Raw genomic sequence first — 15,466 nt, forward strand, 5'->3', positions numbered from 1 at the left:
TAAACATTGATGGTCTAATTCATTGCGCAAGATCACAATGTTAACTTCACTCAGAAAAATGCCTGATTAATAATGCTTATACTGAACCATTTCTAATTGAAATATTAAAACCACTCCTAACAGCATTCCACTCTGAAAATATATTACCAGCCTTTTACCTTTAATTGCATGCTAAGCATCCTGCTGCTCACTAGCTTCACCAACTCCACACTTTGCAATTAAATATCAAAATCAAACGGTCGCGGGTTCAAGCTCCACTCCAAAATTTATGTTGAAATTTTGCAGCATTCGTGAATTTCTATATTTTCAGAGGTAATTTTCAAATGAGAAATTAAACATAAAACGGCCTGTTCAGGTGACCATAAAAATATTTTAAGAACTTCATTGCCCTGGCCAAGGTTTATCCCTCATCCAACACCACCAAAAATAATTAACTGGTTATTAATCCCACTGCTGTTTGTGAGAGTTTACTGTGTGCAAAGTGCACTCTGGAATGTCCTAAGACAAGTGCAAGTCCATCTTTATTATAACTTATTAAAATACTAGAAAAGGATTATACTTCGAAGATGACACACCTTTAATATAACCACAACATCCCATCTCATACCCACCTCCACTCAAAGGGACAGGGAACCCATTTCCAAGCCTCTACTGAGTACCCCTGCTGCAGGGAGGAAGAAGAAACAAAAGTGTGGCCTCTCAAAAAGATTTGCTGTTCATTTTCTCTTCTGTATACAATAGTTCCTGATTGTGCAGATGAAATCAGCAGTTCAGTGTGCATTGGGCCACAGGTTAAAAGCTGTGACTGTTGTGTGTGACTTAGCTGCTCCACTCCTTTGTATTACTGTACCACACAAAAAACAATTGAAGGACACAAGCCACTTAACCAAGCCCTGTAAACTTTGCTACATATCCTCAAACATTATTAATCCTATTAATCAGTAAACTATGACAAGATAATGCACCTGACACACTCAAAGTCATTGTGTTGTACGATTTTAATTTCAGATAAATGCGTGTCACAAATGAGTCCATGAATTAATTGTTTTTGATGCCATTTCAAAAATACAGACAAAATGGCTGCACAACTAATTCTCGGTTATTGAAAACTTGAAAAGTGACTTGTGTTAGCAGCACAGGCAATGAATTCATAATGTGAGAGACAAGATTTAAATGACTTAATTGTTCAAAGCCCAATTTTCAATTTTGAAATTGCTAATGAGTTTTTAGTTTCCAATCAGCAATCTGTCAGTGGCAGCCATTACATAACTGAACTGATGACTGTCATCAAGTGGTACAAGCACAAGTTCAGTGGCAATAAAAGTATGACAATGGAAGAATTCAGAAAACTTTCTCACCCACTGACTGGAACCGTATTTCATGCAACACTTAAATTTGAATACTAACTGCATGACACCAACCCAAAATATTCACATATGCAGAGCTGTGCAATAATTCACAGCTTGAAACAAAATTTGAATTTTCAAAGGTGCCACCCATACATACCTTCGTCAAAGTCAGCATCCTCCTCTGTATGTTGAGGGAAGGGGAAACAGTTGGTAATTTCAAGGCGATCATCAACCACAAGGCCCAGCAAAACCCCTTGGACCACTTCATTGCCTTGACCCTCCTCCTGGAAATGTTTGATGATCTTCAGCACAACCTGCAGTTCAAACATGGTAATAAGCCCGTGAAAACTCAATATCCAAACATTTAGAATCCAATATATATTTGTACATTGATACACAATCAAGAGAAAAGGGCAAGAGATAACGAGGCATGGGGTAGGATAAATATAGAATTGATATGCACTATTGGGTCAGGAGAAAGAGAGGCAGAGAAATTCTCTTGGACTGGGAGGTGGGAAGGAGGAGGGGTGGAGACCAGCACACACACAGGAGGGCTGCATTGAACTAAACTTCCATTCCCTCCTACCTGAATGCTTTACGTTCTTGATGAGAGCAGGACTGTTAACTTCTGGCTTCCATTGCAGGTTAGGATATCTCAAGTTTGGGAGATAGATGGGCAAAGGGACAGGGCATGTGTAGTGACTGGCGGTGCAGAGGGCAGACAGCGGGCACAGAGATGGTGGAGAGCAGGCAGAGGTAGGGGGCTGGGGATGAAGAAGAGACAGAGGGCAGAGGGATGTAGGCCTGGTGGGGAAATGAAGGGATGCAGAGGATGAATGGCAGGATGAAAGAGATGGCCTTTCTTTACATAGACCTGCCGCTCCTACTCAGCGAGGTGGGCAGGTGTGCAACAGTCAGTTTCACCTCCCATCTGCAGTCAGTGCTTTCTTTGTGGGTGCTCTATTTCCATTTGAATGCTGAAACTACCTTGAATTTGAACATTCTTCTTTAAGATTTGAGTGGGGGTTGCCCTCATTCACAAGCACATTTCTCCTTCCATTTTATGGTTCAAGCCCTGCTCTTAAATCTCATTTGTGTGAATAGATCAGCTTCAGCGCAATGAACCAAGTTATTATTTTCACTGCAGTCTGAGGGGTCGGAAGCTCTATCAATACTACAGGTTCAGAATGTGGGGACATGGTCGAAAAATTGAAAAGGATAAGACTAGCCACAGCAAAGGGGCATGTATCCTACAACCAAATTGTACTGCAGACTAGAAGAGATGTGGTGATTCAGGTCATGAACAACTTCTGGCACTGTCTCTAACATAGCATTGAGGAATTCTGTAGATTAGTAAACATTAAAATCAACATGGCAGATTTCTGGCTGGGGAAGCATTCCAAATTGGCTTGAGGCAAGTGTAGGGTGGACATTTTACTCATCTGCTTTGATTCCAACATTTCACATCGAAGTGTAGCTTGTGGGCACTATCATTGTAACTAAAATACCAGTGTACAACCACCTGAAAGCCAGAATGCTGAGCTTAATTCTTAACTGTGGGGTTACTGTATCAACACCTGCTTTTCAAAATAATGCCACCTCTCATATTTAACAAGGGAAAAGTCAATCACAGAGCTTAGCAGAGTCAACACTGATACTGCATCCAAATTGTGATATTTGAAAGTGGATCTTGCCATAGATAGAGTCAGACAAAACATTTCAATGCATTTTGGAACAGAATGTTGACTCCCTCTTACCATTTAATGTACTATAGATAAAATTTTATGTTAAATGCACAAGCACACAAGTTTTGTAATTTGCACTTAATTTTAATACATATAAAACATGTACAAAATGGTGCTTTTTATGAACTACAGCTTTTAAAAAATTATTTCATGAGATGTGGATATCGCTGGCTAGGGCAGCATTTATTGCTTATCCCAAATTGCCCTTGGCGCTGAGCTGCCTGCTTGAACTGCTGCAGTCCACGTAGTGCAGGTTATGATGCCCATAGCACAAACATATATATAGGCTGCAGAAATGATGTACATCGTTGTTTGTATCATCTCCACTCATTCAACAATTGAATCACTTATTTTATAGAAAAATAGAAAAGCACCCTGAGAGCTGACTTAACATCCCACTAAAATTAACTTCCAGGCTTACTTAGTGCTATACAGCAATAGCTAATTACACTAATAGCAAACAAATACAGTACTACAACTACAAAAAGCAATACAAGTGGCAAATCATGGCCAAAGTCGATATAAATCATAACAGGTCAAACACTGCAGGTTGAAGTTATTAGAAAGGAAACAACTCGTCCACAGCTTCCCTGAACATTTATAATTTAAGCATAAAAGGCAAAGGAGGATGATACTGTGCAATTGTTGAAGATACAAGAGTCTCGGCAATCACAGTAGATATTTTACTACATTAAATGGTGCTATATACATGCAATTCATAGCATCATAGAAGAATCATAGAATCCCTACAGTACAGAAGGAGGCCATTCAGTCCATCAAGCCTGCACTGACAACAATTCCACCCAGCCCCTATCCCCGTAACCCTACATATTTACCCTGCTAATCTCCCTGACACTAAGGGTCAATTTAGAATGGCCAATCAACCTACCCACACATCTTTGGAGTGTGGGAGGAAACCCACATAGACACGGTAAATGTGCAAAGTCCACACAGTCACCTGAGGCCGGAATTGAACCCAGGGCCTTGGAACTATAAGGCAGCAATGCTAACCACTGTGCAACCATGCCACCATCTACAATAATTATTGTAGACGGCATGGCATCTTTTAAGAACAATTTACTCTAAACAATCAGAGCACCCGAATAACCAATCCACATACGCAAATTGACAATGATGTTATTGCAAATGTATTGCAAAAGTTGAAGATTTTTAAAAATTAGGAAGACTGGGGGGTGCAGTGGGTGAGCATTTACATGTCTTTCAGCTCTACAACCTGGAGTTGAAACTAAAGCACAAAGCTCCCCCCTGTCAGAATCCTATATTACACAAATTATGCCTGTCTAAACTTGTGTAATGTTGGCCCAATTGCTAGTGTATCACTCATATCAATTCAAGGCCAAAGATGATGGGTGTGTGAAATTAAAAGCTTCAGATTGGTCAAGATAGAGAGAGACGAATTCAGTTTTACTTTCCATCTTTTTCAGCAACTGATAACCTGATAAGCAGCAAAAATTACAAGGACACTTAATATCCTGGCATTGATATTCTTCCCCTTAATAAGGGCTTTCAAAAGGTCCATTTGTATAGTTCATGTCAGATTGAATTTTCAGTCTGCACTTTGAAAATATTTCAGATCTCTTCCAATTTAGCGTATTACATTAATGCTTCTCAAGAGACAGTGCCAAATCTAAATAAATTGCTGCTCCACCACATCATAGTCCAGCACTGATCTGTGCTGTCTTCAACACTGCTTCAGCCAACTGAATGCCAGATTAACAATTTATAAACTAGCTCACCACATTCAAACTGCTAAATCCAGCTCACTATCTCAGTCGTATACAAACATGTTATTTGACAGCATTATATATTTGTCACCAGGATAAGGAACTGCATTTATAAATGTGGAGAACTGGTTCATTTCTAATCCAAACTAAAATAAATCAATATAAAAGTAGCAATGGAAGGAACAATGCCCTTCATTTTGATGCTAATCATAGCTAGGTTATTTTTAAATGGCTATTCTGTCTCATTGTACTCTTTGGAACACCACCCAAAATCAGACAAATGTAAAATTGATTGAAAGTGCCTCACGACAAAGATTGTGTTGTTCTGAAGGTTCCTGTCATCAATTACAGTTAAACAAAGGCAAGAGATTTACACTTCAGTGTCTAAGTGAGAAGCAGGACAGGTTAAAGAATGAGTCTCAAACTACTTTATTCCCGTTACACTATTTAAAGATAAATAGTTCTATATATGTTCTATTGAAAACATACCCGCAGCACTGACTGGGAGAAAATAAAGAATAAGAGTAAAAAGGATTCAAACTACCAGTGGGTAACTCATCATTCAAGTGCTTGTCAATTCAACTTGCTCACAAAATTGCACCCTACTTCTCAAAGCCATTTCCTGCCTCTCTCGTAACGGCATCATTGTTCAATATCTTTATCTTCAAAACTATTTTTCTTACTCTTCGTGTTCATGTGTTCCTGAAAATATCACACTTACTTCCCATGTCTTGCCACCACATAAAATATATGCATTTTAACCATGCATACAAATATACATAGGCATGGCAAGCGTTATCAACATGCTTACATTCACTCCACCTCTTCACAACACTAGATGGTGATAGTATTGCACCTCTAACCTCAATAAATTGGGTTAAAACTGAATGGAGTCATCAACTGCTTAAATAATAAATTACAACCTCTGCGATTCTAGTTTATTTGAACACCGAAGCTACTTTACAAGATTTAGACTTTACTCAGTTAAATAACTGCAGTGACATGAAGAGAATTTTGAGATGTGCAACAAAAACAAATTCAGTAATATTGCAAAATAACTATATAAAGCACATACTGCGGTCTGATGCAGGTTTTTGCCAGAAACCATATTTTATATTGTGCTCAAAAAGAGGAATGTTAGTACGGGTTAATGTAAATGTTCTTATTTCAGATAAATAGTGTCAGCATTAAGTACTTCCAATTGAGATACAAAACATTCAAGTGCTGAGACACATTCACAGTACTCTGCCCCAATAATGCTCCTTAGACATCAGCCTCAGAAAAGTGCACTTCATTGCATTAACCTGACATTAATTTCCAATGCAAACCATCCTGCGGCTTCCAAGAGAGACTGTCTAAATTATTTCACATAGGACTCATAACCAGCTGAAAGAGAGGACTTTTAATTCCAACATTTCGGATTGGATTTGAATCTATGTTCTTGAGGAAGACTAACCTCAAAACTATTGCAACACATTTCCCCAACTTTCCATTTTTAAAATTAAGTTATGTTTTTCCAAAATCAAGTTGCTGTACTGGCAGATAATGGCAGTCCTAATCTCCTGTTCCCTCACATAGAATACTGCATTTCAACTTTAAGTTTAAAGTTTATTTATTAGTGTCACATATAGGCTTACAGTAACACTGCAATGAAGTCACTGTGAAAATCCCCTAGTTGCCACACTCCGCTGCCTGTTTGGGTACACTGAGGGAGAATTTAGCATGGCCAATGCACCTAACCAGCGCGTCTTTCAGATTGTGGGAGGAAACCAGAGCATCCGAAGGAAACCTACGCAGACACAGGGAGAATGTGCAATTCCACAGAGACAGTGACCCAAGCCGGGAATCGAACCCGGGTCCCTGGCGCTGAGGCAACAGTGCTAACCACAGTACCGCCAACTTGCTAAATGTTGCTTGAAAGCAAAATTTGAATTTGAGAATATTAAGATCCTGTTTGGTTTTAGTTATGCATTCACTAATTTCAGTTGTAATTAATCAAAAATCTTTTAAAACTTAATTTTCATTACCCTAATAATTAATGAAAACCACTTGGGTGCTTTAGTTATTCTGTTCCTATTAACAATTATAGTAATGGTTATCGTTGACAAACAAAATATGGTTGCTCCATGCCTGATCCAATCCAATCACCCACTGAAGCCTGAGGTAACATCAACATTCTTCCCAGAGTGTAAAAGTAATAGCTGGGAATATGTAGAGAATAAGTATTATATTAATAAGAGTTAATTACCTAAAGTCCTCACTTTAAGTCGCCACAATTCAAGTCATTTTGATTTAACGTTTTGGATCAGCCTCTCTTACTCTCCCAACCCTCCCGGTCGTCATCAGGATTCCCCGTTTGCTGAGCCACCAAGCCCCCCCACTCAGTGTTAACCTTGCAGCTTGTGGTTTACCTTCACAACTCTGCAACTCAAAGCTGCTCTCACTCGATAGGTTGTTTCCTGCCCTCACCACTGTGAGTGTTCAAGACATGATGTAGAGATGCCGGCGTTGGACTTGGGTAAACACAGTAAGAAGTGGGGCGGCACGGTAGCACAGTGGTTAGCACTGCTGCTTCACAGCTCCAGGGTCCTGGGTTCGATTCCCGGCTCGGGTCACTGTCTGTGTGGAGTTTGCACATTCTCCTCGTGTCTGCGTGGGTTTCCTCCGGGTGCTCCGGTTTCCTCCCACAGTCCAAAGATGTGCGGGTTAGGTTGATTGGCCAGGTTAAAAATTGCCCCTTAGAGTCCTGAGATGCGTAGGTTAGTGGGATTAGCGGGTAAATATGTGGGGTAGGGCCTGGGTAGGATTGTGGTCGGTGCAGACTCGATGGGCCGAATGGCCTCCTTCTGCACTGTAGGGTTTCTATGATTTCTATGATTTCTAAGTCTTACAACACCAGGTTAAAGTCCAACAGGTTTATGGTAGCAAAAGCCAGGATCTGCTCGGAAGAGGAGGATCGCAACAGACACCTCCAGATGCTGAAAGAACAGGATATGGCGCTCGACTCATCGATCGACAGTTCCGACGCGCCACAGTGAAAAACTGCACCAACCTCCTCAGAAGACAAATACGGGACACGGTGGACAGAGTACCCTTCGTCGTCCAGTACTTCCCCGGAGCGGAAAAGCTACTACATCTCCTCCGGAGCCGTCAACATGTCATTGATGAAGACGAACATCTCGCCAAAGCCATCCCCACACCCCTACTTCTTGCCTTCAAACAACCGCACAACCTCAAACAGACCATTGCCCGCAGCAAACTACCCAGCCTTCAGGAGAACAGTGACCACGGCATCACACAACCCTGCCACAGCAACCTCTGCAAGACGTGCCGGATCATCGACACGGATGCCATAATCTCACGCAAGAACACCATCCACCAGGTACACGGTACATACTCATGCAACTCGGCCAACGTTGTCTACCTGTTACACTGCAGGAAAGGATGTCCCGAGGCATGGTACATTGGGGAAACCATGCAGACGCTACGACAACGGATGAATGAACACCGCTCAACAATCACCAGGCAAGACTGTTCTCTTCCTGTTGGGGAGCACTTCAGCGGTCACGGGCATTCAGCCTCTGATCTCCGGGTAAGCGTTCTCCAAGGCGGCCTTCACGACACACGACAGCGCAGAGTCGCTGAGCAGAGACTGATAGCCAGGTTCCGCACACGAGGCGGCCTCAACCGGGATACTGGGTTCATGTCACACTATCTGTAACCCCCACAACTTGCCTGGATGTGCAAAATCTCACTGGCTGTCCTGTCTGGAGACAATACACATCTCTTTAACCTGTGCTTAATGCTCCCTCCACTCACATTGTCTGTACCTTTAAGACTTGATTAGCTGTAAAGATTCACATTCCAATCATTATTCATGTAAATTGAGTTTGTGTCTTTGTGCCCTGTTTGTGATCAGAACTCCCACCCACCTGACGAAGGAACAGCCTGTTCCGAAAGCTAGTGGCTTTTGTTACCAAATAAACCTGTTGGACTTTAACCTGGTGTTGTTAGACTTCTTACAGGGTTCAAGACAGGCAGTAAGTGGGAAATTTGGGATGGAGTGGGAGGGTAGGGAAGTGGGAAGTTTGGCAGGGAATGGGAGATGGGGAGGAGGTGCATAGAAAGAATTTGTATATTTCTTTTAGATTTTTTTATTTTATTTTAAAAGTTTAGTTTACAGATATAGTATATTGGTAAATTAAACTTAATTATGTTTTTCTGACAAGAAAGATCCTACAGAACCTAACTAGGTTTTTAACATATTTTTCAAATGCGATTCACTCAACTTGATTTCATTTAAAGTTGCGCTTTTCAAAAATGGAACTGCAATGTTAAGAAAGGAATTACTACATATGTTGTAATAAATTTCAGGGCAGTACCAACCCATTACATTGCTCTAGTTGGTCTTCGTGATGCAACTCATCAGGGAAATAACATTAATGGCATTAAGAACAGATTTAAATGTTTTATTTCATTGGAAAAAGTCTAGTCTACAAGTAATAAGTAAGCATTGACTTAATATCAACTTGAAAATACTCATTTATATAGGTTTTTCCATCAAGACAAACATGCTGTCCATGAGAGCAGGTATACTCAAATGGGATTGTTTGAAGCACTTTCTCGATGCAACATGTTCATGTTTTCAGACCACTACCTTGAAAACTGTCTCTTCAATCTCCACCACATTCTGACAGCAGTGAACAAGAACAGCAAAATGCAGGTTTGTATATACTTTAACAGTAGCTGACCTAAACAGTACAGAACATTCAACTGATGATTTTGTGAATGTTACGTGATGCTAATCCTTCTGAAACTCTTGACAGCATAATGTAGGGTTTTGAATGAAGGGTTATGGTGAGCGGGCGGATAAGTGGAGCTGAGTCCACGAAAAGATCAGCCATGATCTTACTGAATGGTGGAGCAGGCTCGAGGGGCCAGATGGCTTACTCCTGCTCCTAGTATGAAGTCTTGCTACAACTGTACAGGGCATTGGAAAGACTTCAACTGGAGTATTGCGTGCAGTTTTGGTCCCTTTTGGGCAGCATGGTGGCACAGTGGTTAGCACTGCTGCCTCTGGGTGCCTGGGACCCAGGTTCAATTCCTGGCTTGGGTCACTGCCTGTGCAGAATCTGCACATTCTCCCCTGTCTGCGTGGGTTTCTTCCGGGTGCTCCGGTTTTCTCCCACAGTCCAAAAGACGTGCTGGCTAGGTGCATTGGCCATGCCAAATTCTCCCTCAGTGAACCTGAACAGGCACCAGAGTGTGGTGACTAGGGGATTTTCACAGTGACTTCATTGTGGTGTTAATATAAATCTATTTGTGACACTAATAAATAAACTTTAAACATTTATTTAAGGAGAGATATACCTTCATTGGAAGCAATTCAGAGAAGGTGCATGCGATTGATTCCTGAGATGAAGATGTTAGTTTATGAGGAAAGGTTGAGCAGGTTTGACCTATTCTCATTGGAATCTAAAAGAGAAGTCTTGCTGCAACTGTACAAGGTACTGGTGAGAACACATCTGGGGTACTGATAGCAATTTGGTCCCCTTATTTAAGAAAAGCTATTATTTCGCTGGAGGCAGTTCAGAGAAAGTTCACGAGGATTATCCCTAGTATGGAGGGATTGTTTTATGAGGAAAGATTAAACAGGTGAGAAACATAGAAACATAGAAAAACTACAGCACGATACAGGCCCTTCAGCCCACAAAGTTGTGCCGAACATGTCCCTACCTTAGCGATTACTAGGCTTACCTATAACCCTCTATCTTACTAAGTTCCATGTACTTATCTAAAAGTCTCTTAAAAGACCCTATCGAATCCGCCTCCACCACCGTTGCTGGCAGCCCATTCCACGCACCCACCACCCTCTGAGTGAAAAACTTACCCCTGACATCCCCTCTGTACCTACTCCCCAGCACCTTAAACCTGTGTCCTCCTGTGGCAACGATTTCAGCCCGAGGAAAAAGCCTCTGACTGTCCACTCGATCAATACCTCTCAACATCTTATACACCTCTATCAGGTCACCCCTCATCCTTCGTCTCTCCAAGGAGAAAAGGCCGAGCTCACTCAACCTATCCTCATATGGCATGCCCCCCAACCCAGGCAACATCCTTGTAAATCTCCTCTGCACCCTTTCTATGGCTTCCACATCCTTCCTGTAATGAGGCGACCAGAACTGAGCACAGTACTCCAAGTGTGGTCTGACCAGGGTCCTATATAGCTGCAACATTATCTCACGACTCCTAAACTCAATTCCTCGATTGATGAAGGCCAGTACACCATACACCTTCTTAACCACAGCCTCAACCTGCACAGCTGCTTTGAGCGTCCTATGAACTCGGACCCCAAGATCCTTCTGATCTTCCACAGGTTGGGACTCAACTCATTGGAATGCAGAAGAATGAGGGGTAAACTCATTAAAACATATAGGATTCTTAAGGGGCTTAACAGGATAAATGCTGAGTGAACGTTGCCCCTCATGGGAGAGTCTAGGACCAGCATGCATCGTCTCAGAATAAAAGGATGCCAGCATATGACTGAGATGGGGAGCAATTTCTTCTCTGAGGGTTGAGTGTCTTTGGAACTCCTTGCCACAGAGAGCTTGGGGGGTGGGAGGGGGCAAAGTCCTTGTGTAAATTTAAGATTGAGATAGATAGATTTTTGATCACTAAGGGAATCAAGGGTTACAGGGAAAGGACAGGAAAGTGGACATGAGGAATGTCAGGTCAGATATTGAATAGCGAAGCAGGCTTGAGGGACTGAATGGCCTACTCTGTTCCTATTTCTTCTGGTCCTATAGATCATTGGTCAGAATATAAAGAATGGCAGAGAATGATTAAAAGGTTAATCAGGAAAAAGAAATTAGAGTACGAGAGGAAGCTAGCTAGAAATGTAAAAGCATCTCTAAAGTTTCTACAAATATTTAAAAAGGATTACCCTTCCCAGGTAATCAGGACCTAGTCTCTCTCGAACTCTATTCTTAAGCAAAAAGGCCCAAAAAAAAAAATTTTCATTGGTTAACTCTGCTGCTGGACACTTTTTAATGGTCATTATTATTAAGTACTTATTTTTTTTAAATATCAATTTATTACTTTGACGATGTTTTCTAAATTCACATTTAACGTATCAAGTGTTGTCAAGATTTACTCAATGGCCCCTTGAGTGGGGGAAAAATGAAGTAACCCCCCACTCATGAAAATATTAGACAAGCCTGGTGTAGACATACTGTACTTGGGTTTCCAGAAGCCATTCGATAAGGTGCCACATCAAAGGTTGTTGCGGAAAATAAAAGCTCAGTTCAGAAAACAAAGTATGCGTAAATGGGTCTTTGTTTGATTGGCAGAATGTGATGAATGGAGTCCCACAGGTGTCTGTGCTGGGACCTCAACTTTTTAGAATTTATATAAATGACTTAGATGAGAGGAGTGAAGGCATGGTAGCTAAATTTGCAGATGACAGAAAGATAGGTCAGAAACTATGTCGCAAAGCAGACATAAGGAACTTGTAGGCGGAGATAGGTTGAGTGAGTGGGCAAATTTTCTGGCAAATAACATTTATTTGGGAAACGTGAAGTTGTTCACTTTGGCAAGGAGTATACAAAAGTAGAGTATTACTTAAATGGAAAACGACTGCAGAATTCTGAGGTGCAGAGGGATTTAGGTGTTCTCGTGCAAATCACAAAATATTAATATGCACCTACAGCTTGTAATCAAGGAGGCTAATGGAATGCTATCCTTTATTACAAGAGGAATTGAACATATAAGTAAAGATATTATGCTTCAGCTGAGTGGTGAGACCACATCTCGATTACTGCGTGCAGATTTGGTCTCCTTTAAGGAAAGATGTAAATGTCTTGGAGGTGGTTCAGAGGACATTTACTAGGTAGATTCCTGTAATTAGCAGGTTTTTCTTATGAGGATACTTTGGACAGGCTGGGCTTGTTTCAACTGGAATTTAGAAGAGTGAGTGGTGACTTGATTAAAGTATATAATATCCTGAATGGTCTTGACAAGGTGGATGGTGATAGGATGCTTTGTCTGCTGGGTAAGTCCAGAATGACAGGACATTATTTTAAAATTAGAACAGAGATTAAGAGAATTTTTCTCATGATTGTGCAACTTTGGAACTCTATGCCTGAGATGTCTGGTGGAATGGGGTCATTGAATATTTTTAAGGCAGAAGTAGATAAGATTTTTGTTTGGCGAGGGAATCAAAGGTTTTTGGGATTGATGGGAATGGAAACTCAACACAAATAGATCAGCCGTGATCTTATTGAATGGCAAAGCAGGATCAGTGGGCCAAATAACTTATTTTCACTCCTAATTCATATCTTCATACAAGACATGGGCTAATACAAAACCTTAGAGGAGGAAAAATTATACAGATATGAAAAGACTGGTTTTGGAGAAAGCTGTGGATTGCCCAAGTGTCAACATTAAACAGACATTCCAACAGTATGGAGGAAGTCAAAGATGTAGAACTGCACTGGATATTCACCATACAGTAAAAGTAGTTACACTAATGGCCAACTAAACTGCCCATTTACCCAATCTGATAAGAGACAAACAACACGACGAGTCTGAGGTGCCCTACCAAGTTCTAAGTTAATTTCATATGAGTTTCAATACACAAATTCAAATGGAAACAGGACCCTTCATCAGTGGTGCAAGAGACCTTGGTTCTTCATTCAGTCACTGAAAGTAAGCGCGCAATACAGCAGGCAGTAAAGAAGGCAAAGGGTATGTTGGCCTTCATAGCGAGAGGATTTGAGTATGCGAAAGGGATGTTTTATAGCAATTGTGGAGGGCGTTGGTGAGGCCAGACCTAGAGCAGTGTGTGCAGTTTTGATGTCTTTATCTAAGGATGTCCTTCCTATAGATGGTTCGGCACAGACAAGAAGGGCCAAAAGGCCTGTTTCTGAGCTGTAATTTTCTATGGTTTCTAGAGGGAGCGCAGTGAAGGTTTACCAGCTTGATTCCTGGAATGGCAGATCTGACATATGAGGAGAGACTAAGTCAGTCAGGATTGTATTCATTGGAGTTTAGAAGAGTGAGAGGAGATCTCATAGCTTATAAAATTCTAACAGAATTAGACAGGTTAGATTCAGAAAAAATGTTCATGGTGTTGGGGGAGTCCAGAACTAGGGTCATAGTTTGAAGATAGTTTTAGAACTGAGGTGAGGAGAAATTTCTTCACCTGGTACAATGGTGAATCTGTGAATTAGCTCTTGGGGCTAAATGGATCAAGGGATGGAGGGGGAGGCGGTATTAGGACATTTAATTTGATGATCAGCCATGTTCAAAATGAATGGCAGTCATGATGTGGAGATGCCGGCGTTGGACTGGGGTAAACACAGTAAGAGGTTTAACAACACCAGGTTAAAGTCCAACAGGTTTATTTGGTAGCAAAAGCCACACAAGCTTTTGGAGCTTTCGGAGACAATACACATCTTTTTAGCCTGTCTTGATGCTCTCTCCACTCACGTTCTTTCTATCTTAAAGACCTAATTAGCTGTAAGTATTCGCATTCCAACCATTATTCATGTAAATTGAGTCTGTGTCTTTATATGCCCTGTTTGTGAACAGAATTCCCACTCACCTGAAGAAAGGGCTTGGAGCTCCGAAAGCTTGTGTGGCTTTTGTTACCAAATAAACCTGTTGGACTTTAACCTGGTGTTGTTAAACTTCAAAATGAATGGCACAGCAGGTTCGAAGGGCCAAATGTCCTACTCCTGCTTCGATTTTCTTTGTTTCTATGTGATAGTGAACTCCTGACTTTATCTGATTCGAATATTGATCATTGTGAATACATCAACCATCGTACATTTAAAAATGTCGGCTGAAAAATATTGTATTGAACATGTTACTTTGATAAACATGCTGCAAATCAAACATCACTAATGGAAGCGGAGCGAGTTGATCATAGCCAAAGAAAAATTACCAACTGGCCTCCCTGCCTTTCCCATTTAGGAGAAAAAGAGGGAAATAATCAGCCAGAGTTTCTGCTGGAGAGATACACGTGTTTGGACATCAGGCTCCAACTGTTGTGGGCGACAGCCTGTCGGCAGTCAGATGATCAGCTCTTTGGTGAAGTAGCCAAGCTGTGGGACCTGTACCCGAACAGTCAAGGCATTCAAACGGTGCGGAAAGAAACGAGGAGGGGGAATTTTAAATGTTTTTTTTTCCTCTATTGCCAGTTTAAGACACGCGTGCCTTTGGCCGCCAGCATCGAGCTGAGCTTTCGGCTGCAACTCAGGGCCGCACGGGCCCGGCTCTCTTCACTTACCAGACCGTCGATCTGAACCTGTTTGACGGGAGAGCCGAGCGCCGCCGCCGCGGCGGCAGCGGCAGCAGCAGTGGCGGCCGTAGTCCCAGTCCCAGTCCCGGTTCCGGCCCCGGCCCCGGCGGTACCTCCATCTCTCCGAGTCGCCATCCTGCCGCAGAAAGGACCGGAAGTGGGAGCGCGGGGGAAATGTGTCCGCCGGAAACAGGGCGGGAGGTGAATCAGTCACCGCTCGGGATGCTGCCAACGGCAAAACAACCCTGACAGCCAGGAAAATGGAATGACACAAACAACTGGAGTAAATTGATAGTAAGATCAACTTTAAAAACAAAACTAATG

General features: G+C 41.8%; 1 protein-coding gene across 1 annotated transcript in view; it reads right to left on the bottom strand.

The window, feature by feature from the left end:
* Positions 1–15,332, bottom strand: part of eif3hb (eukaryotic translation initiation factor 3, subunit H, b) — a 147,867-nt gene extending 132,535 nt beyond the window's left edge. The window contains exons 1-2 of the mRNA XM_078216473.1: positions 15,131–15,332; positions 1,507–1,663 (exon numbers count right to left, since the gene is read on the bottom strand). Coding sequence (XP_078072599.1) covers positions 1,507–1,663; positions 15,131–15,277 — 304 coding nt within the window. The 5' untranslated portion in view covers positions 15,278–15,332. The remainder of the gene's footprint in view (positions 1–1,506; positions 1,664–15,130) is intronic.
* Positions 15,333–15,466: the final 134 nt, after the last annotated feature.

The sequence above is a fragment of the Mustelus asterias genome, chromosome 7 (assembly GCF_964213995.1).
Source record: "Mustelus asterias chromosome 7, sMusAst1.hap1.1, whole genome shotgun sequence".
NCBI lineage: Eukaryota > Metazoa > Chordata > Chondrichthyes > Carcharhiniformes > Triakidae > Mustelus > Mustelus asterias.